The sequence below is a fragment of the Microcaecilia unicolor genome, chromosome 9 (genome assembly GCF_901765095.1).
Source record: "Microcaecilia unicolor chromosome 9, aMicUni1.1, whole genome shotgun sequence".
In the NCBI taxonomy this organism is placed as follows: domain Eukaryota; kingdom Metazoa; phylum Chordata; class Amphibia; order Gymnophiona; family Siphonopidae; genus Microcaecilia; species Microcaecilia unicolor.
Window position 1 is genome coordinate 40557111 of NC_044039.1, and position 24148 is coordinate 40581258.

Here is a 24148-nt window from a genome sequence, read left to right on the forward strand (position 1 = left end):
CCTGCGGATGACAATTGTGCGTAAAGAGGTTCCATTTTCTCTTTTCAAGCTGTTCCATAATACTTCTTCCATTCCCCAGGTTCCCTGCATTTCAGCTGCTTTAATTCTTTTTCACATACAGCGCCATTCCTCCACCCCTTCAGCCATCCCTATTCTTTCTGAAAAGGTTACAGCCTGGTATAGATGCATCCCACTCATGGGAATCATTGTATCATGTCTGTGATAGCAACAATATCCAAATCTGCCTCTAATATCAGGGCTTGCAGATTCTGAACGTTATTACTTAAGCTACAAGCGTTTGTGCTCATTGCTTTCCAGCAACATTTAACTGGTATTTTCTTATGTAGTGTTTTGCTTAGTCTCCCCTTCTACTTTGTTAATGATGGTGTTAACATTATCTTTCCCATTGCATATTTGCATTATAAAGGGGTGGCTTCTTGATCTCATCTGCTTCCATTTGTCACCCCCACACTCTACTTTAAATGCACAGTAATATATTGTCTGAATTTCTCACCAAGGATCCTCCTTCCTGCCACAAAAGTAGGCCATCCTTACAGAATAGCAGGGCCGGTGTTAGACATGTAGTGGCCCAGGGCAGGAACTGGGAAGGGGTCACCAAAGCCTGCCTGGAAGCTATGCCTCCTTCAGTTTGAGGCAGATTGGGGCCCCCTGTGGCATGAGTAGGGTTACCATATGGCTCCAGAAAAAGGAGGACGGATTGAGCCAGCCGGGTTTTACTTCCATTGCTTTCCAAGCAATGGAAGTAAAACCCGGCTGGCTCAATTACTTCCATTGAAAGCAATGGAAGTAAAACCCAGCTGGCTCAATCCGTCCTCCTTTTTCTGGAGTCATATGGTAACCCTAGGCATGAGGGCCCAGGGCAATTGCCCTGTTTACCACCCCCTAAAGCCAGTCTTGCAGTGTAGCCTTTTGTTTTTCTATATATTGCCCCATCCGCCTATATATCTAAAAACTTCTTGCTGACACCAGGCTTTGAGCCACTTATTGAACTTCTCTATATTACAAAGTCTTAGCTCTCCCTTTCCATAGGTAGGCAGTACTTCAGCCCCTCCCCCAGCTTCTGAAGTGCTCTTTGTGCTTCAAATGAGCTATTTTTGGCTAGATCATTTGTCCTCAAATAGATTTTCAAGTCAGTTTGAAAATCACAAATTTTTGAAAATCCAAGAATATGTGCATTATTTTCTAAACCTGTCCCAACTCTGCCCCCAAGAAGTCCCCCCCCCCCCACCACTGACAAAAAACTATGTGTAGTGAGCCTCCATGCATATGTTTTCCTTCAAGAAGAAAGGGCTGTTTTCTAAAAGCCCTTTTCCTAGGTAAAGCACTGTTTTACCCCCAGCCCTGCACATAATTTATACCTAGATATTCAGTATCCAGATACTGGCACTACTGAATAGTCGGGCATAGGTTGGTCAATGTTACAATACTCAGACTGGTAACCGAATAGGTAACTTGATAAAAAGAGAGGACAAACTTTTATCCAAGCATTTATCTGGTTAGCAGACTGAATATAGCTGAATATGGCTCCGCCCTTTCTGCCTCGCCTCACCCTATGCTTGGAATAAACTCCCTTAGCCCATACGCCAAGCCCCCTCCCTGCCCATCTTCAAATCCTTGCTCAAAGCTCACCTCTTCAATGTCGCTTTCGGCACCTAACCATTATTCATCTATTCAGGAAATCTAGACTGCCCCAATTTGATTGACTGCACTTTTTTGTCCTTTAGATTGTAAGCTCCTTCGAGCAGGGACTGTCCTCTATTGAGGCAGCCATGGGCAAAGAATAATTCTGAGAAATCATATTAAAATCTGGGGTTTAAAAGTGGTGTTTGAATTCTAGCTTTTTACCTTGCAAGCAAGATAAAGGAATGCAGGCTGGAATTAATTACTAGAAGTCTAGCGTTTGCCGGGCTGGGTTAAAAAGGTCAGAGACAGGAATTTCTTTCACCCTTGTGATTGATGGATTGCTAAGCAAACACATATGTATTCTATTATGAGCCGGCATATTGCAGGCAGTTTGTTTAGGATTAAATTGAACACTGCTTAGAAGGAAATAGTTAGATTCTAAATAATTCTAGATATAAATGAGTTAGAATTTAGAAGTTCTTGATATGTAGAATATGTCTTATAAGGATGCTTACTTTAGAATATGCTGTATTCTGTGTAAACTAATAATTCTGTGTGGAATGTTTGTTCAACTCTCTGTCTGACGTTCTGAGTAGGGCTGCAGTGAAGAGATCAACATGTGTTTTAAGTTATCTGCAGTTCTGGCTGGTTCAATGTATAAGCTGATAGGTGAAAGAGGTCAGGACTAGTCAGCTCTCTTCTCCTTGATTAATTATAGGTAAATGTAGAAATGGTCCTGAATGCCATTAAGTAAGATTGGCTTTTGACCTCTTTAATGAATGCCAGAGTTCAGCTAGCAGGTAGTATGAAGCTGATTAGGAATATGAGAATAACCAATGTCAGATTGGGCCTCTTGGTCTCTAAGGGAACCCAGTTTAAGCTATAGATGAGAAATCAATCATAATGAGAAATGTAAGAGTTCTGGAGACCAAATGTCTGGTGTAAGGGGCCCCAGGTCACAGGTCAGTTTAGGATGTCTGGAACCTATGTAACTGATATTTTTAAAGTAATGATTGGTTGAGGCAAAGTGACCAATCTATTCCTTAACCAATTGGAGAGTAAGGGGGGGGCAAGGCTAGGAGGGGGATAGAACAGTATTTAAGTAGGAGCAGAAGCAGTTTACGTCAGAAGAAAGGAAGGAGAGCTGAAAGAAAGCTGGAAGACAACAGGAGAGAAAGAGAGCAGAAGGAACAGACAGAAGAGAAGAGAGCAGAAGGAACAGACAGAAGAGAAGAGAGCTGAAGAGCACAGACAAAAGCCATAACATCCAGAGAGCTGAGAGAGAGAGAAGAGAGCTAGAACTGATGTCCTGCTTTGTTTGCTGGCAAATAAAGAAGATTTCTCCCTCATTCTGGTGTGTGCTGTCTGACTCCTGAAGTATCACAAATTCCTATCTCAATTCCTGCAACAATTCTTGGTGGCAGCGGTGGGATCCTGAATCCTGCATTAATCCCAGCACCCAACTGACTGGAGGACATTCGCCGGGTATGTACTGTATTCTGTATTATAATTCTAGCTAGAAAATTGTAAATCAGCCCCTCAAAAATTGAGGAAGGAGAGCCTGATCAACTCTCAGCGAAGGCCCTAGTACCTTCTAGTCGCGGGGACTAGAAGCGAAAACGCTTGAGCTTATCTGTATCTGAGAAATCTGAAATTGTTGGGTGGGATTTTCTGTATGGAATGTGTGATGCGTGAATGATTAACTGAGTGCGGACTTCTTATAGCTGCGTTTTCAATTAACGCGAGTTCAATTGACCAGCAACGGAAGGAAGCGATTGTCGTTTGTTCTACCCTTTTGTTTCCGGATCTGCGGACCCCTTACCGCAAATCCAAAAACTCCCTCCCTTTTGTGTGTTGTAACTGTAAGCATTATGGGTGGGACATCATCTAGACAAATTGCTACCCCCCTAGATTGTATGCTTAAGAACTTTAAAAAAGGATTTTTAATTAATGACTATGGACAGACTTTAAGCTCAAGTACTCTAAGAACCTTGTGTGAAGTTGAGTGGCCATCTATGGGAGTGGGGTGGCCCCCTAGTGGCAGCTTAGATATTGAAGTAATCCGGAAGGTCTACAGCATAGTTGTAGGAGAACCAGAATATTCTGAACAACTCCCTTATATAGATTCCTGGGACAGCCTTGTGACTGACCCTCCCTCGTGGTTGAAAACTTATATGGGATCCCCAGTAAAATTCATGTTAGGCCAAGTTCAAAGAAAGATTAGAAAATCTAAACTAGAAGAGGGAAAGAGTCCCAGGAAGCCTACCACCCAATCGGTGGCTTCCGCCCCTACCCTGTCCGAGAAACCCATACTCTCTGATGACCCCTCAGACCTTGAGCCACCACCTTATGGCCCATTGTTGGGGTTCCGTGCCACCCCTAGAGATCCACGCCGCCCAGCCCAAGCTTCTCCAGCACAGGCTTCTCCGGATAGTTCTTCCCCTCCTGTGCCACACCTGCCACACCCTAGGTTGGACTTTTCACCCAGTCTCTACCCTTCTCTGCCACATCCTCTCCTGTTAACCTCTGAAGACCCGCTTTGGGTTCCACTCCCTGACTCCTCAACTCCTGACAGCCCAGCCTCTCCCTCTAATACCCCTACCCATTCATTAGGGGCCCGGCATCCCTTTCAATGGACTGAATCACCTGTGACCACCTCTCAGTCTATGAGTACCCCTTCCCAACCCTCAGGGGTTCAACCTACCTCCACTGAATGGGTTAGACCCGCTGCAATTACTTTTGAGCATGATAGGAGGGTAGCTCCTAGCTCTACCTCAGGTTCCATTCCCACCTCCTCGAGAGTTCTGCCACTCCGACAGGTAACCATCACTCGACCGGATCCTAATAATGAGGGTCAGGTTATACAGGCACAGGCCTATCAGTATGTACCCTTCACAACCACCGATCTCCTGAATTGGAAGACGCATTACCCCTCTTATACTGAAAAGCCTCAGGCAGTGGTGGACCTAGTGACTAGCATTATGGCCACCCATAACCCAACCTGGACTGATTGTCAACAACTTCTCCTGACCCTCTTCACAACTGAGGAGAGGCGGAAGATTTTGCAAAATGCTGAGGCCATCACGCGAGAGCGTGTCCCCGGGGGGACACAGGACCCAGAGGGATGGGTTAGAGCTCGGTTTCCTCGCGCAGCTCCAGATTGGGATCCAAATGATGGGCAGCACTATGAACTGTTGTCTGGCTATTGCCGGGACTTGCTGGAAGGTATGAGGAAAGGCATAAAGAGGCCCATTAATCTGGCAAAGGTCTCTGAAATTCTCCAAGGGGCAACTGAATCCCCTGGGGCCTTTCTAGAGCGACTAATTGAAGCCTACAGAACATACACCCCATTTGACCCTGAAGCCCTAGAAAACCAGAGAATGGTGAATAGTGCATTGGTGGCCCAGAGTATGCCAGATATCCGGAAGAAGTTGCAGCGTCAGGAGGGATTCGCAGGGATGAATACCACCCAGCTAATTGAGATCGCAACCAAGGTTTTCATTAATAGAGATCAGGAGGTGCGCCGAGAGGCTGACCGGAAGATGCAGAAGAAGGCCGACCTTTTAGCGGCAGCCATTACTAATTCCACCCTTAATCGAGGTCGACCTCTAGCTAATGGGAAGCCAAAGTGGGACCCCGGACCACCAGCCAGGCCCCGAGATTCCTTCAATCAATCCCGGCCAAGGGGGGAGAATCCCAGACCAAGATTGGAGAGGGATCAGTGTGCCTATTGTAAGGAAAGAGGGCACTGGAAAGATGAATGCCCCCAGAGGCGCCAGGGACTGAGAAGGGGACCAGGAGATCGAGGAAGCCGAGGCCGAGTTCGAGAGGGAAGATATGAGCCTCCTGAATCTGACATCATCGGGATAGCCGAGATGGCAGAATGGGACGAATAGGACAGACCGGGTTCCTACAAACTGGGCTCCCAGGAACCTATGGTCAAGCTAACTATAGGGAGCCGCTCAATTCCATTCATGATTGATACAGGAGCTGAACATTCTGTTGTGACGGAGCGATTAGCGCCTGTGTCTGGAAAAACACAGAACCGGAGGCCCTTTCTGACAACCCGTAGATGCCAATTAGGCTCACACACAGTCACTCATGAATTCCTGTATATGCCAGACTGTCCAATCCCTTTGTTAGGCCGAGACCTGCTGTCCAAGCTTAGGGCCCAAATTTCCTTTGATTCTGATGGCCAGACTTCAGTCTCCTTTCGGCCCCCGATATCCAGCCCTAAGGGTATATTGAGTTTCTGCTGCCCTCTTGAAGAAGAATGGCGGCTGCATCAGTCGCATGGCCAAGTTGACCTACCCCTGGCAGACAGCTTTCAGGTCAGTGGGGTATGGGCAGAAGATAATCCCCCAGGGTTGGCCCGAAATATTCCTCCTGTTCATGTAGATTTACTTCCAAGTGCCCGGCCAATCCATCTTCGCCAATACCCAATTCCCAGAAAGGCTCTGGAAGGGATTCAAGCACATCTGAATCGTCTGTTATCCCATGGAATTATTCGTCCTTGCCAGTCTCCATGGAATACGCCACTATTGCCAGTTCAGAAGCCAGGGACTGAGGACTACCGGCCAGTCCAAGACTTACGAGTGGTCAACAAATCCACTATCTCATTACACCCTGTAGTGCCTAATCCATATGTCCTGCTAGGATTGATACCTTCTGGAGCTACCCATTTCACGACACTAAGAGAAATGGGCTCAAGAAGAAGGTGCAGTAAGGAGACCTGATGGCTGGTTACATCTCCCTGATACCAGAGTTCTGGTGCCACGCCACCTAGCTTGGCCTGTAGTGTCTCAAGCTCATGACCTATCACACTTAGGGAAAACAGCACTAGCCCGTCTACTCAATCGAGTAGTGGTGCTGGAAGGATTGGATAGTCTGGTTGCCACTGCCTCTGCCCGATGTACTCTCTGTGCCCAGAATAATGCTCGTCAGGGACCCCGTATTCCACCAGGAGTTCAGTCTAGAGGACTAACACCCTTTGAGTCCCTAGTTATAGACTTCACAGAAATGCCCAGGAGCGGTAGGCTCCGATATCTCTTGGTCATGGTCTGTACCTTCTCTGGGTGGGTGGAAGCATATCCTACAGTCACTGAGAAAGCCACAGAAGTAGCTCGAGCCCTCCTTAGGGATGTCATCCCCAGGTATGGATTGCCCCTTGCCATAGGTTCAGATAATGGTCCCGCCTTTGTTGAAGCTACACTTCAGGCCTTGTCCCGCGCATTGCGCATTACCTGGAAATTGCATTGTGCCTATCGTCCCCAGAGTTCAGGGCAGGTTGAGCGGGCAAACAGAACCTTGAAAAATAGCCTAGCAAAGATTTGTCAGGAAACCCAATTGAAATGGCCACAGGCATTGCCACTAGCCCTCTTCCGCCTCCGATGCACCCCAACTAAAGGAACAGCCCTCTCTCCCTTTGAAATTGTGTATGGGAAGCCCCCAGCCATTTTACAGGGAATTAAGGGAGACAAAGGGATTTTAGGGTCTGCCCAGGTGCAGGAGCAGGTAGCCCTCTTGGGAAAGATAATTTCTGAGCTTCAGTCTTATGTGAGAGAAATAAACCCTGTCCCCTTCCAGGCTCAGGTACATTCCTTCCTGCCAGGGGATAGAGTTTGGGTGAAAGACTGGAGGCTTCAGCCTCTGGGGCCCCGATGGAAAGGACCTTTTACTGTTTTGCTTTCTACCCCTACAGCTGTGAAGGTCGCAGGGATAACTCCATGGGTCCATTGGTCTCGAATTAAGTCTGCTGACCAGACTGAGCCCAGCACGGATCAGACGGAGCCTAGACAGTGGAGAGCAGAAAGAGATCCAGCGGAGCCATTGAAGTTGCGCTTGACCCGAACCAAAGAATCTACTAGCTGAAAAGAAGGGTCAACTGCATACTGCAGGAGCGGCTGAACTTCGGCTTCACACTGAGACTCTTTCTGTCCAGATTCTGGCTTTCTTGGAATTTGAGAGCTTGATCCTTGTCAGTTGAGGGTCTATCCCAACTGGTATAAGAACTCAAAGACTGAGAACATTATATGAGAGTAATCTGTGATTAGCACAGACTGTTGAAATATTATTGCTTAATTAGTTTGCTGTATTTGTTTTAGATTAGGAAGAAAGAAAATGTTAGTAGTTTGGATGCTTTTATTGTTTTCTACTCCTTGCCTCCTTGTTCCTAATACCCCAACTCGCTCCAACCTTTGGTTACACTCAGTCCAGGAACTAATTAGCCAGGCAAAGATTACTTCCCCTTGTATTGTGTGTTCCCGATTTTCTCCTTATACCACAGATGTCCCAGCTGTTCCTGTCCCTGTGCAACTCCCAGCTCTTATACCTCCCTATTTTTCGAGTTCAGGTCCTTGGAGCCAGGATTATACTTGGTGGTCCTTTTATAATGCTACTTCCCCCTCTGAATCTTCTCTAAGGCCAGTTTTTACGTCTCCCTATCCAGCTTCTGGAGTGTTTTGTTTAACAAGAAACATCTCAACTGTTCTTCCCATTCCCTGTAACTATACTAATGTTCTCCCAGAAAAAGGAGAATCTGTGTGGGTAGTTTCTCCAGGTACTCCTATGTGCCCTACTACCGTACCTGCAGATTATGACCCAGGTGATTATCTGGCTCCTAAGCGTACCACTGAGAAGACTATAGTGTCCAAGCTTATTTTCTACTTTCATAAGTCCCCGGGGTATGAAGATTTACTAACAAATGAGCAGCCTGTCACAATTGGGGATTGGCGCCTATGGTGTGCAAAGTCTCCATTTCGTCTTCGTTCCCCCTGGGATAGGGGCTCGCATTATGGGCACCCTAAGTACCCTGTCCAGCCTGAGCCAACATTTATTGGGAACTTTCCTCACCCTCTCCTTGGTCATTACTGGCTCTGTGATAATGTCCTCCACATGATTCTTCCCTCCACATATGATTTTTGTGTATTGGTAACCTTGAATTATTTTCCTAAAGTTATTCCTCTTAAGCCACTATCCCCGCACCGTTCTAAGCGAGAGGCTTTGTCCTTACCCTCCTCCGTTGCCACAGAGGATGAGGCGATTGAATTAGCCCTCCAGTATATCAATTCTACTTATCCTCTGACTAAAAAGAGACTTGTAGCCCTTTCTGCCACGGCCTGGATTCCAATTGGAGGCCCGGTAGCGGGTATTACTGAACTAGGTATGGCTACCCGGAGACTTCAGTCCCTACTCCATGTTTTAGTTCATGAGCTGAACGTGGTAGTCAATGCATTGCAGGATCAAATTAATGAATTAAGTATAGTTTCTCGGTATAACCGTATGGGTCTTGACTACCTCTTTGCAGCCCAGGGTGGTCTCTGCACAGTGTTAAATTCTTCAGAGTGCTGTACTATTGTCATAAATAGGACGCATGTAGTTAGGCATGCCATGGATAAAGTCCTACAGTTGGCTAGCCTTAATGTGGAGGATTACCGAGGAGGATTAGACCTTACCTCCTGGTGGTGGTCATTGACCTCCTGGATACGTCCCTTGTTCATTTCCCTAATAGTCTTAGTTTTAGCAGGGTTGTTGTTTTGTTTCCTGGCCTCATGTGCTTCGGCAGTATGCCGTCGGACCTTAACAAGTAGGGTAATGGTGGTTCATAAGTCTATTCCTAGTTAGGATCACTATAATCTCCAGAGTTTGAGTTGTGAGACTTATCTCTGCATAAGCTGATTTTAGTCTCAAAGGGGGGAATGAGGCAGCCATGGGCAAAGAATAATTCTGAGAAATCATATTAAGGGTTAATTCTGTTAAAATCTGGGGTTTAAAAGTGGTGTTTGAATTCTAGCTTTTTACCTTGCAAGCAAGATAAAGGAATGCAGGCTGGAATTAATTACTAGAAGTCTAGCGTTTGCCGGGCTGGGTTAAAAAGGTCAGAGACAGGAATTTCTTTCACCCTTGTGATTGATGGATTGCTAAGCAAACACATATGTATTCTATTATGAGCCGGCATATTGCAGGCAGTTTGTTTAGGATTAAATTGAACACTGCTTAGAAGGAAATAGTTAGATTCTAAATAATTCTAGATATAAATGAGTTAGAATTTAGAAGTTCTTGATATGTAGAATATGTCTTATAAGGATGCTTACTTTAGAATATGCTGTATTCTGTGTAAACTAATAATTCTGTGTGGAATGTTTGTTCAACTCTCTGTCTGACGTTCTGAGTAGGGCTGCAGTGAAGAGATCAACATGTGTTTTAAGTTATCTGCAGTTCTGGCTGGTTCAATGTATAAGCTGATAGGTGAAAGAGGTCAGGACTAGTCAGCTCTCTTCTCCTTGATTAATTATAGGTAAATGTAGAAATGGTCCTGAATGCCATTAAGTAAGATTGGCTTTTGACCTCTTTAATGAATGCCAGAGTTCAGCTAGCAGGTAGTATGAAGCTGATTAGGAATATGAGAATAACCAATGTCAGATTGGGCCTCTTGGTCTCTAAGGGAACCCAGTTTAAGCTATAGATGAGAAATCAATCATAATGAGAAATGTAAGAGTTCTGGAGACCAAATGTCTGGTGTAAGGGGCCCCAGGTCACAGGTCAGTTTAGGATGTCTGGAACCTATGTAACTGATATTTTTAAAGTAATGATTGGTTGAGGCAAAGTGACCAATCTATTCCTTAACCAATTGGAGAGTAAGGGGGGGGCAAGGCTAGGAGGGGGATAGAACAGTATTTAAGTAGGAGCAGAAGCAGTTTACGTCAGAAGAAAGGAAGGAGAGCTGAAAGAAAGCTGGAAGACAACAGGAGAGAAAGAGAGCAGAAGGAACAGACAGAAGAGAAGAGAGCAGAAGGAACAGACAGAAGAGAAGAGAGCTGAAGAGCACAGACAAAAGCCATAACATCCAGAGAGCTGAGAGAGAGAGAAGAGAGCTAGAACTGATGTCCTGCTTTGTTTGCTGGCAAATAAAGAAGATTTCTCCCTCATTCTGGTGTGTGCTGTCTGACTCCTGAAGTATCACAAATTCCTATCTCAATTCCTGCAACACTATGTTAAATTGTACAGCGCTGCGTAACCCTGGTAGCGCTTTATAAATGATAAGTAGTAGTAGTAACTCATGGCTCCAGCGAAGCTCTGACCCCGGACCGCCCTGGCACTACTTGAATAGTGCTGAGGACGTCTGACTGGATATTCAGTAACATTATCCAGATAATGCTACAGAAAATCCAGGTATGGACCCAATCAGTGGCAGTTATCCAGGTAAGAACCATTTTTTCATGGATAAGTCCTGCTGAATATCAACTCCCTACTTTTAATGACTCTGTCTAAGGAATGGGTGGACCAAGCAGGCCCATGGATTTCCTTACAACCATTACTCTTGCAAAGGTTTCTGAAGAGGCTCCTGCTATGCTATGGGTGACTTATATTCCGCAGTATCTCCAACTGGATTCATTGCAGATTACAATCAAGGAAAAGAAGCACCCCAGTCAGGTGGAATTACATTTCATGTGTTAAATCATCTGTTAATGTCTTACGTGTTACAAGATGAGATACACTGGCAGTTAAGCATTGGGTTGCTGCAGAGAAGTCAACATTTTAAGTCACGCTACACATTTCTTGAAACATATCAGCTTGAAATGGCTGAGACTGGAGAAAGTGAAATCTGGATTACTTTCTGAGACAACTCTGCCTGGGAGGGGCTGTGACAGAAGCAACTGAAGGCTCCTCCATCAGCCAACAGTCCCACATCATTTCCTGCAGTCACTGACTCACCAGCCTGTGTAACAATCTAGGAGTTTACTATAATAAATTCTGCTACTCTGCAATACCATCCATCACTGGAAGACTGGAAAGCTTTTAAGTCTGTCACAGCATCGTACTACATTCTGCACTTTCTTAAATTAGAGAATGTACTTCCTCTTGCGTAAACATAATACAGCATGATGTCCTCAAACACTGATCTGTGTTTAATTTTGCAGCCCCTCTAGAAGACTGACTACCCCATTCACATTTTCACTTCTTTTTTTTTTTTTTTCATTCAAAATTCCACACAGCTGGCTCCCTCAGAAATGCTGCTTCACTGGATACTAGAAACCCTGCATGGTCCATTGCATTCCCAGCTTTTATATCCCGCAAATTTCCTAACAGGAATCATAGCGGGTTACAATAAAAAATATGATACAATTTAAAATTTCACATATCAAAGTACTTATCAAATAAAAAGGTTTCCAAGGCTTTTCTAAACTGAAAATAGTTCACCATACCTCGAGGCTGAGTTGGAATCGAATTCCATAACTTAACTGCAGAACTGCTAAATGAGCTATCATAGGTCTAGGTGGTATATAAATACTGAAATAAATAAATAAATAAATAAAATAAAATAAAATAAAAGTGTTTCTACCGACTCTTATTAATTGCTGGAAGGTTTAGATTCAATGAATAATTATACCTAGAAGGCTGACAAGATGATGGATAGGACACTAAAAATATGTGGTCTAATGGGCAATAACCATAATAAATCTTATAAATCAAACAAACCACATTAAAATCAATTCTTGCCCTAACTGGCAACTAATGTAGCTCCCTTAATAAAGGTGTAACACACTCAAACCTTTTACAGCAAAAGATCAATCTAGCTGCACAATTTTGCAAAAACTGTAACGTGTTCTGAAGAATCTGATTAATACCAACACATAGGGGTCCTTTTATTAAGCCGAGTAAGCGTCTACATGCACCCAACACACACCAAAATGGAGTTACTGCCTGACTACCACGTGGCTCTTGCGGTAATTTCATTTTTGGCGTGCATCCGATATGCGCATCTGAAAAATATTTTTTATTTTCAGGCACGTGTAACGGATGTGTGCCAAGTGGCATTTGGCGTGCATAGGTCATTACCGCCCAATTACCATGTGAGTCTTTACCACTAGATCAATGGCTGGTGGTAAGGTCTTAGACCCAAAATGGACGTGTGGCAATTTTCATTTTGGTGCACGTTCATTTTCGGCAAAAATTAAAAAAAGCCTTTTTTACAGGCGCACTAAAAATGGATCGGTGCACACCCAAAACCCCCGCCTACACTACCACAAGCCATTCAGCGCGCCTTTCTAAAAGGTCCCCAAAGAGAGCTACAGTAATCTAATCGTGGCAAAATAATAGCCTGTACCAATACTCTGAATTGAGCAACAAAGAATGACGTTCTAATTGCTCTATACTGTCTTAATTTAAAAAATATCCTCTTATTTAGATTATTAACCTGATGCTCCATTGTTAATTGTGAATCTAATATAAAACCCAAAACCCGGGAAGACGTTTTTAAAGCCAAACATTCCCCTGTCTTAAGTACATTATTCGGAACATTAACTAGGAAAGTACGGAAATAAAGCAATGTAGTTTTAGCTGTTTTAAGTTTTAGCAAATTTTGCCATGCCCAAGAATGAGTCTCTCCAATACAATCTAAAATTACACTCTCTGTATCATTAATGACAGGCAGTAATGGTAATAAAATAAAAATATCAACAGCATATGATACAACATAGTATAGAAAGGAATTTAGAAAAGTTCCCAAAGAACTCATGAAAACATTAAACAATATGGGCAACAATGTCGAGCCCTGTGGGACACCAAAAATTGGGTTCCAACTATTTGAAAATTTCCCATTTTTCTTAACACTGTACTGTCTATTACCAAGAAATCCTCCAAACCATTTGAAAACTGTTTGGGGGTTGTTTACTAAAGGTTAGCTCGAGTTATCTGTGGCAGGGCCCATTTTATTCCTTTATTTGATTTTACCCTACAAGGCAAGTTTCCTTCCTCTCCCGCTCCAAAGTCATTCATGAACTGGAGTCCCTCTGCACTTTTCTTCACATTCCATTAAAGGTTAAATTCAATAAATGGTGATGAAATCTATGTGCTGGGATGATGTGAGCTGAGCGCAAATTCAATGATGGCAGTTTTGAACTTCTAGGCATGTTCCTGACCCGCCCATGCCCCTTCCATGCCATGTCCCGTCCCCCCCCCCCCCCCCCCCCCCCCCCCCCCCCCCCCCCAGAAATTGTACATGCAGCTTCTAGAATAGCAACTAAGGTTAGCTGCATGTACTTCCAATAGATGCCAATTAATGGAAAGGGAAGGGGAAAGGGAAATGGGACTTGATATACCGCCTTTCTGTGGTTTTTGCAACTACATTCAAAGCGGTTTACATAGTATATTCAGGTACTTATTTTGTACCAGGGGCAATGGAGGGTTAAGTGACTTGCCCAGAGTCACAAGGAGCTGCAGTGGGAATCAAACTCAGTTCCCCAGGATCAAAGTCCACTGCACTAACCACTAGGCTACTCCTCCACAATTTAAGTCAATAATTGGCTGTTAAATCCAATTAATAGCCAATTATTAAATTAAGTTGCACATACAACTACTCTTATTCAATAAATTGGGTGCCCAACTTTGCATGCTAAATATAAAGTTGGGCACCTAATTTCATAGAATTAGGGTTTAAATTCATAGCAGTTCAAACAGAAACATATTTAGAGAAGGCATTCCAACTCCATGCAACAGCATCAATTTGTAATAGATGTGATATCTTGGTCACATTGACTCATACTACTAAAGCTCAGCACATTCTAATACTACAAGGCCACATAGCAGCGACAGAGCCTTTAGTTCTTCTGGCAATACTCCACATGAGACAAACTCAATATCAGCTAAAGTTTCAATAGAATGAACACACCCACTCTTCATCTTGCCGGATGCAAGTAACAGTGGTCTCTGTTGGTGGCAAAAGTCAGAAAACCTTTTCTGAGGAAACGTTTTCCATCAACTGCAGTTCTAGCTAGTCCTAATAACAGATACATCATATTTTAGCCCTTTGCACCTGCTCCAGGTCGAACAGGATTCTCTACATCAAAAATCTAGACTTTAGCAAAATATACATCTTAAGGATAGGTTTTTTTCCTTTCCATGGATAACCAACAAAATAATGCTAATTTGAATGAACAATCAAGATGCCATATTTTATATCAACAAGTAATGCAGGACAAAGAAAATGTGAAATTTGGTGATCCAATGAGGGACTTTTCAGATCATCTCTTACATCCCAGGAAAACAAAACAACCTAGTGGACAACTTGAGTCAAAGGTTTGATCCTCTGAATGGTCTGTGGACTGGAAAGTCCAAAATGCTCTATTCAGAAAGTGGGGAATGCTCAGTGTGAACTTATTTGCCACAGTTCAAAATAGCTTCAGGTGCCTTTCAAATCTACTGGGAAACAAATTTTTTTTTCCTTAGCCCCTGTGACACCTTAGATTTCAAAAACAATTCAGAAGATAAGACAGAAGGCATACATTATCCTATTATCCTAACAGTCCCTTATTGGACTTGTCAAATGTGGTTTCCTTGGCTAACATCTATAGATTACAAGCTTCAGTCAAACTAAAGCCATGCTCTACCCTGATCACTTAGCAGGATGGACAACTCCTCTACCCCAATCTTCAGCCTGTAGCTTTCTCAGCAAGGAGAATGAGAGGCAGAGAATGAGATCTTTACCGCTACCTCAACAGAGTCAAGAAATTCTTATAGAGTTCAGGAAGTAGTCTATTAAAAGACTATAAGGGGCCCTTTTACAAAGGCGTGCTGAAAAATGGCCTGCGGTAGTGTAGACGCGTGTTTTGGGCGTGCGCAGAATCATTTTTCAGCACACCTGTAAAAAATACCTTTTTAAAATTTTTGCCAAAAATGGACGTGCGGCAAAATGAAAATTGCCACGCATCCATTTGGGGTCTGAGATCTTACCGCCAGCCATTGACCTAGCAGTAGGCTCTCACGTGGTAACCAGGTGGTAATGGTCTATGTGTCTAAAATGCCGATTACCGCCCGTGTGCCAGAAAATATAAATATTTTCCGGTGTGCGTAACGGACATACGTCAAAAATGAAATTACCACAAGGGCCACGCGGTAGCTAGGTGGTAACTCAAAATTGACACGCATTGGGCGTGCATAGGTACCTACGTGGCGTAGTAAAAGGGCCCCTAAAACTTTACATAGAAAAGATTTTCAATATTATGTATTCAGGCCAATTAAGACCCTTTTGTATGTCCAGTACTGGCACTCTTGGAATATTCGGCAAAACAAAATATGAAAGTGCCAAGCCCCTACGAGAAAAACTACACTGGCTCCCACTCAAAGAACGCATCACGTTCAAAATTTGCTCCCTAGTTCACAAAATCATTCATGAAGATGCACCAGCCTACATGTCAGACCTGATAGACTTACCATCCAGGAATGCCAAAAGATCATCCCGCAAATTCCTTGATCTGTCCTTCCCTAACTGCAAAGGTCTAAAATACAAAGTAATGCACGTGTCAAACTTCACCTACTTAAGCACACAGTTATGGAACGCACTGCCGCACAACTTAAAAATGATCTACGAACTTCCGCAAACTACTGAAGACCCATCTCTTCAGCAAGGCTTACCACAAAGATCAACCAATGTGAATATACATAAATCTCCACATGTAGTTAGAAATGTCTTATAATATCTGCTTGTCATACTACTATCATGTCTTATCATTATCATGTTACCAAAAATTTTCTGTAACACTAAATGCCTATTTTTCTATTATATTTCCACTATCCATGATGTATTGTAAGCCACATTGAGCCTGCAAAGAGGTGGGAAAATGTGGGATACAAATGCAATAAATACATAAATAAATAAATAAATATTTACTATCATGCTCTAATTTAGGTATCAAGACAAACCCTGTGAGAGTATGTTTAAGGGTCATAGTAGCTTATCATGTGCAGGTTGAGGGAGTACCAGTGTCTCTCTAGTTTCTTGTTGCTAGATTCATGAAAAATCTGATGAACACTAGACCTACTGGAAGCTTGGAATCTGAATGTTATTTTATCATAGTTAATGAAGGAAATCTCATGCCTACAGTTTCTAACATGGAAGAGCCACTTCCTAAACGCAATTAGGTCTGCAAAAAGAATAAGCAAGCTACAAGCTTTAGTCCGTTATGCTTCTTACACACAGGTGTACCATAACAGGGTGGTACTGGGAACCACCCAAATTTCTCTGAAAATTTGTATCAGAGCTCCACAACAGCCAGTTAATAGCTCTGCCAAATGCTTCCCAAGACTGCATACTAAAAGCACTGAATAAGTACTGAATATCTTAGATTGCAGATAAGCTATTGTCCATTACATGGATAAGTTAAAGCATCATTAGAAGGCTTCACATCTTCTTGTCATCTGACTCAAACAAACTTGGCTCTGCTGCCTCAAAGAGGACATTATCCAATTGGATTTCAGACTGTTTCTCTCTAGGAAAACATTAGGCGCAGACCCACCTGCAAAACAAGCCATCAAATATGAGGAAAAGCAGCCTCAATAGCTTGTTTGTTTAAAGAAATGAGTAAAGCATTCACATAGTCTTCCATTTATACCATCTACAAGATTACTGTCTCAATAAAGACTTCAGAAAGCATAGTGCCTACAAAACTTGCTCAATTAACAGATTTAAATGTTCTTGCTATCCTTTAACTCTTCAGTTGGGTTGCTAGTCTCCATTAGGGCACCTATAAAAATGTAAAATAAAAATATAGTGTCCAATATTCAAAACATTTTAAATGGCTAGGAGAGGGTCCTGGCCGCTTAAATCACCTGCTGGGGGCTAAATGAGCAGTTTGCTGCTATTTTGTGGGCATTTTTGGGGTAGAGTCGGCACTTAGCCGGCAGAGTGCCAATATTCAGCACTTAATTGGCTAACATAACTGCATAAATACGACTGCATAACAAGCAGTCCTATCTGTATGTGGTTCTTCATAGTTGGTTAAGTGCTGAAAATCGCACTTCACTATGTTTTTGCTGGCTCCGTATATCCAGAAATTCAATGCGGGAGCATTCAGTTTCCGGGTATAACGCCAGCAGTGGTCAGCAAAATGCTGTTGCCATCTGAATATCGGGTCTGTAGATTTTATAAAGGTTGACGTATGTTTATCTGTCCTTATAAAATTGGCTCCCATTACAATCCCCAATAGTGCAAAAATGCTCTTGCACACAGTAGTTCTTTTGCAGCCTTACAGCGATGCTCATAATTACGAATATTTACTTACACAAGGTTCTTTTTAAAGACCACATCCGCTCAGAATCTTAACACTGAGAATCCATATTCCCACATACAGAAAACGAGACTCCTGAGGAAGGCACCCTGTGTGCCAAAACACGGTACTCTGTTGAGTCATCCTCCAATAAAGATTCTGATTGATTGCCAGTGTCTCTGGTCTGTTTTAAATAGCCTGACTCTGTTCCCACCCCTTTCCTTCACTTGCACACAGTTTCACCTGCTTTGAGGCAGGTACAACTATATGCATGTAATCTCTGCTGATATGCATGTAGTTTAGAAAGCATGCACGTACCCCACGACTCTGTTCAAATGTCACCCCTAGGAATGCCTTTGTGCAGTCTGAATAAAAGCTCCTTTTGGAAAGAAAAATGTGGGAAAGCAATGCAAGTATTATACTCCTTCCTCATGAGGTTCTACCAAAACCTGGGCAAAGACAGAGACTCCAATCCAGAAAGCTCCTGCTCAATGCAACTGCTGAACTAAACGGGTTAACTGCCCATGATGCCATCTCCCACACACAGTCATGGACACACACACACTTCCCCATACACTTTACAGAGAAATTCCAAATCAACTGCACCTACTTTGGGTTTGAAAGCGATGAGTTTCAGAATCATTTCCACGGTGAAGAGGCCTGTGAAGAGCATGTTAAGGATATTCATGGCTTCTTTGAAGGTGCAGCTTTGACCATAGTGCTGCAAACAAAGGAAAAGAAGAAGAAAAAAAGCTATTGATGGAAAAATGACTGCTTGTCATCTGTGCATCCCGTTATTGCTGATTTTTCTTCTTGAATTAAGCAGTGAGATCTATTGTGAGTGGAATCCAGTGAATTTAGATCCCATGCAGCTAGAAAAGTTACAGTGCGACTGTTGTGTGATTGCCAATAGAGAGAAAGAGCTTAATAACCAGAGTTAAAGATAAAGAGCTGCCAAAAAGAGAAGCAAGTCAAGGGAAAACTCGACCAAAGCAAAGGGACCTGTTTACTAAAGTGCAGGAAATTTTTGCACTTACAGAGCATTCCCCTGGATTCTATATTCTGTTGGATTCACTATTCTGCTTAGTGTTCTGAAATCCAAGCGTATTCTATAACAAAGCGCTTAACAAGCTAATCGGCGTTAATAACAGCACTTAACAAGCAATAATGAGCACTAATTGGCAATAATTAGAATTTACGTGCACAACTTGCTAAGTGTATTCTGTAACGCAGAGTGCCAAAATTCTAATGTACGCAGTTAAAAAAGGGTGTAGTTACGGGCAGGGAAATGGGTGTTTTGTGGGCATTCCAAAATTTACGCGCACTGTTATAGAATATGGACCTCTGCGCCTAAATCTATTTACGGCAAGTAAAACATGGCCTAAATGAATGCAACCAAATTTGGTTGTGTGGAGAGACGCTAGGCGTATTCTATATACCATGTAGAAATTTAAGCTCATTCTATTAAATTTAGGTGTACTTTAGAGAATACGCCCAGGTGTTTTTTTTTACCACACGGATTTTACAGGTGCCATATATAGAATCTGCCCCATTATGTGCAAACATTAATATTCACTGAGTGAAAACCTCTGTGGTAACTGTCAGGGGTGTGGCTAGCAACTGTCCTGCAGCTACCACACAGGGCAGACTTCTCGCATAGCAGATAGCATAGAGAGTGCATCTGCTCCATCTAGATGCATTTACTACAGTCCACTGCACTTATTTGAAAAAAAAAATCCAATTTCTCAATCTGCACCCTGACCCTCTTCTCCCCACAGTGAGGCTCAAGTCCCTAATCCACGAATGCTGCTAGAGCTGGCAACAGGGCAGTAGCATCCAGGGTTTTCTCCTGGCCCCGTCCCCAATAACCCACCAGGGACACCAGGATGTGGATTACAATGTGGGAGCCTCATCAGAGGAGATGGGAGGAGTCTTAAGCCTCATTGGGAGGGTTGAAGGGAGGTTGAGATGCAGACTGGGAGGGGCATTGGATTTTTGTTTTGTTTTTTTTAAATATAGAGGGCTGCAGTAACTGCTTGCTGGTAGTGTGAGTGAATATAATTCACCCTCTTGAAGAGATGTTAAGTGCATCCATGCTACCAGCAGCCTTGACAGCGTAAATACCATGCACTAACTTGATGTGAAGTCTACTCCTACTCTTCACCATAATCCGCCTGGTTCCTGTCCCATAACATGGCATGCAGTTGGCAGCACATGAGCATGTGCTGTCTTGCACTAACAGTTACCACACATGTGAACTAACGACATGTGTTAACTGCTTAGTGTATTTTAGCAAACAGACCCCAAAGAATCAGTTAAACCAAATCATTAAGCTATAAAAATCTTAGCAGAAAACATTTAACATAAAATACAATTTAATAAAAATGAATAAAAACAAATTAGTACAACTATGTGGTAGGTAATTGTATAATAGGTCACCTAGATTGAGAGGACAAAGAGATGCCTATTTGTAGCCTTTTTCATAAACACAGGTAGGCCTCTTTGCATCTTTATAAAACACCAGAATAAATCCTGCAGAAATTGAGCCTAAACTAAAGCCATTTTGCCCGATATTTAGCGCTATTTAACTGGTCAGAATGGATACTGACCATTTAAATAGCGCTTATCCGGCTATCCGCCAATATTCAGCGGGGCATAACCAGCTATCCTCTGCTGAATATCTGCAGCAGATAAGCAGTTATATCACGCAATATAACCAGCTATCCGTTGATTTTAAAACAGGTTTGGCAGTCATATTTGGTTGTGTCAAACCCTGGTATATCTTTAGCCGGTTTAAAGATAACCGGCTATGTCTGAATATCAACATAGTTGATTATCTTCAAACTGGCTGAAAACCTCCCCCGGATATTCAATGCTGGTGACTATCTCTAGCCGTCTGAATATCGGGACCATGGACATTTGTGCCTGCTCAGAAACAGATATAAATGGTCATGTGTATTTTTTAAAGTACACATGCAAATAGTGACTTTTCCTACATTTCATTCAAAATCTGCCCCTGAGCATGCCTACATGTGACTTCCATAAAAGTACATGTGTTCTCATCAGTGAGACATTCATGTGATATATTTGAAAAACTGTCCAATAGGAAGAGCATGAGGCCTCTTCCTATTGGACAATTGCTACGAGTATGTCCCATACGTTCTATATTATCTGAGTATAAGTATCTGGCTAGTATTATAGCTCATAGGTTTTATGACTGCAGCTGTCCCTTTTCTGTAGCAAATAATGCTTACTCATGTGCATTTTAGGCTAATTGTGAATTATTGTTGTTAGAGTATTCCTAAACAGCCCTTGGACAAATCTCTGTGTGAATTAAATTCTTCTGCTTTGGTTCCTATGATGGTTCACAGTATCCACTTACGTTAGCAGATTTTGGAGTTACCACCCTATTTTTCGGATTATACTCTGCATTGCCTTCACGAGGCGCACCAGTACACAAAATATAGTTGTTCATTTTGATTTTATTTTTTGCAATGCTGATGTGGTCAATACTTCAGTGGGTCATCAACCCTGTGGTCAATGCATGCAGAGAATAGTGTTATCCCATCTCTCAAAACATTTATAAGTTGTGGAGCATTATTGCTTACTTGTGTCTTTTTTTTTAATACACGCAACCCACAGGAAATTCTTTACGTGCAGGTCAGAATTATGGGGACTTTTCTGAGGGTCACTATATGGAAGAGGATTATAATGAGAGATGAAGGGCAGGGCAAATTTGCCAGGCCGACCCTAAGGGGGCATGGTTGAGAGTACAAAAAAGGCTGAGCAGGAGATAGCCTAGGTCTTTGGTTACGCAACCCCCACCGAGACCTTAGGTACCAGTAGGGTGGGAGGGGGGGGGGGGAATCCCATATGGGTATGGAGATTCAAATAAAGGGAATCAACCTTTGTTGTCAGTAGGAAAAGGAGTCTGTCACCTGAATCAGGAGACAAGGGAAATATCAGATGGTGTCCTGGCGGAAAAAGACACCCCAGGGAGGCAAGAATGAGAGTGGCGGAGAGCCTCACTCTCGATTGAGGATAAGGAGCAATAAGAGTAGTAGGATGGACAGCTGGGTCAGTCTCAAAAGGATCCAGCAGGTGCCGAGAACTGGAGGGGTCCTGAGTACTAGAAGAACTGACAGACTATATGGTCTGGGATGGAGCAGATTAGTTGAAAAAGCTGAACAGCAAACCTCAGGAAATTGGAGGAACTGTAAGTTGCCAGACTTGTAAACAGTATACATATATTGGCCATTGCCTGAGAGTTGGATTCAATCCCTGAATGTGGACTATTTTCTTTATTGACTGTGATATTACTCCTAACATGGGTGGGAAGCCCTCCGGCCTACCAGAGATAACTCCGGCCCCTGCGCCCTAATTCGAGACTGGACTCATATTCCGTTTTGGGTGAATCTTTTCACAAAGGCAGTTAATAAATCCCAATAAATAAAGTAAATAAATAAATAAATGTGCATGGCCCCATTCATGCTCACTAGCAATTAAGTCCAGTACCCAGAACTTTGTCAGCCACGGGCCAGTGTTACATATATGCTATTATCTGTCCGTACCTCTAATTTATGTTGGATGCACCACTTGTCCTATGAAGACTCATCTGATTGAACACAGAAGTTGAGTTATCAATCAGTCCTTACCCTTACTGTATTGAAAAAGCAAACAGATTTGAAGAGTTCAAATGATTCATTACTGAATAAGGTTCCCCTTTTTGGAGGGGTAGTGACAGACATGCAAGACCTACTTTAAGGGAGCAATATTGCACTTATGAACTACATTATGCAAAACCATTTGATTTAACAGATAATGTGCAGTGCAGCTCTTCAGTTCTTTAATCATCGTTTTTGTTCTCTGTCCCACTACTGGGCATTGCCGTCTATTATGTATGTATCTGAGCAATAAAGTTTTTTTCTTTTGCATTTGATATCACCATAACGTATGCTTTTTTTTAATGCTACCTTTATTCCTTCAATACACAGGGCTTTTTGATGGATGGAGATTCACAGCATTGATACTAGATTTATGAAAGTTTTTTTTTGTGATCGTCACATACACAGCACCAGGAACCTGGCGCAGGACCTTTGAAACTCTGTACAGAGTCAAAGCACAGGAAGCGACACTGCAGCTTAAGTTTTGTGACAAAATGCTGAGCCATTTTACTGATATTGGAAGCTTTTTCAATTTCACTTTGAAATTGTTGTTGAGCTTGTTATTTATTAACCTTGAGCACTATAGTTGACTGTGTGAAATTTAAATACACAATTTTACCTATAATGTTTATGGGACTAATGTCTGGCACAGCTATAGTAATTGCTGTTAGGGCTTTATTAAAATAGGCATGTGGAGGGTAATTTTATAAAGTTGCACCTAGTTAACATGCATTTCACATTTCTGTTTTACATATTTTAAAAATTAAGGTCTTTATAAGGTGTAATATTTACAGGCAACATAGGAGCTCTTTTTAGTCAGTCACTGGCACCCAAGATAATTACATCTATTTCTGTATCTTTCTGTCACATTTTCCTAGTTTCTAATTATACCTCAGTTATGCAGGAATGTGCATAGAACTTTGTTTTCATTTCCAGTTCATTTCTGGACTGCCCTCCCCCGCAATTTTTGGACTTTTATTTTTGTTAATAAAAGTTGTTTAACACATATTATCATGTGGAAATCAACTTTATGTGTGTTAATTCATAGGTGAACCCACATTAAATTCATTTTGTATGCACTCATTTTTTTTTTTCAAGATACACTAACATAAGTACATAAGTGTTGCCATACTGGGACAGATTGAAGGCCCATCAAGCCCAGGATCCTGTTTCCAACAGTGGACAATCCAGGTTACAAGTAAGGGAAGGGAAATGGGACTTGATATACTACCTTTCTGTGGTATTTTGCAACTACATTCAAAGTGGTTTAAATATATACAGGTACTTATTTTGTACCTGGGGCAATGGAGGGTTAAGGGACTTGTCCACAGTCACAAGGAGCTGCAGTGGGAATTGAACCCAGATCCACAGGATCAAAGTCCGCTGCACTAACCACTAGGCTACTCCTCCAAGGGACTCTTTTACTAAAGGGCATTAAGCTCTAATGGGCTAGATTCTATACATCATGCCTAAAAAATCGGTGCTGAAAAAAATACGCCTAGGAGTATTCTATAAACTATGTCTAAAGTTAGGCGTGGCTTATAGAATATGCTTAACTCTAGGCGTAGTTTATAGAATATGCCCAGCGCCCATTTTCTATGACTATATTTAGTTGCGGCCATTTACGCCAATGAAAACCTGGTGTAAATGCTGATGTCTACATTACGTGCAGAATGGGCATATTCTATAACACTGTGCGTAAATTAAAGAAGTGCCAGAGGGTGGTGGGACACTCAGCAAACAGAAGCCCCTTGACCTAGTGTCAGGGAGAACGGTAATAGCAAAGAGAATGGGGCT

The 24148-nt window shown here is 42.6% G+C and overlaps 1 protein-coding gene across 1 annotated transcript in view; it reads right to left on the reverse strand.

Annotated features, from left to right (window-relative positions):
• Positions 1-24148, reverse strand: part of CACNA1C (calcium voltage-gated channel subunit alpha1 C) — a 1308019-nt gene that overhangs the window by 168372 nt on the left and 1115499 nt on the right. The window contains 1 exon segment of the mRNA XM_030214166.1: positions 18298-18408. Within this exon segment, the coding sequence (XP_030070026.1) occupies positions 18298-18408 (111 nt within the window).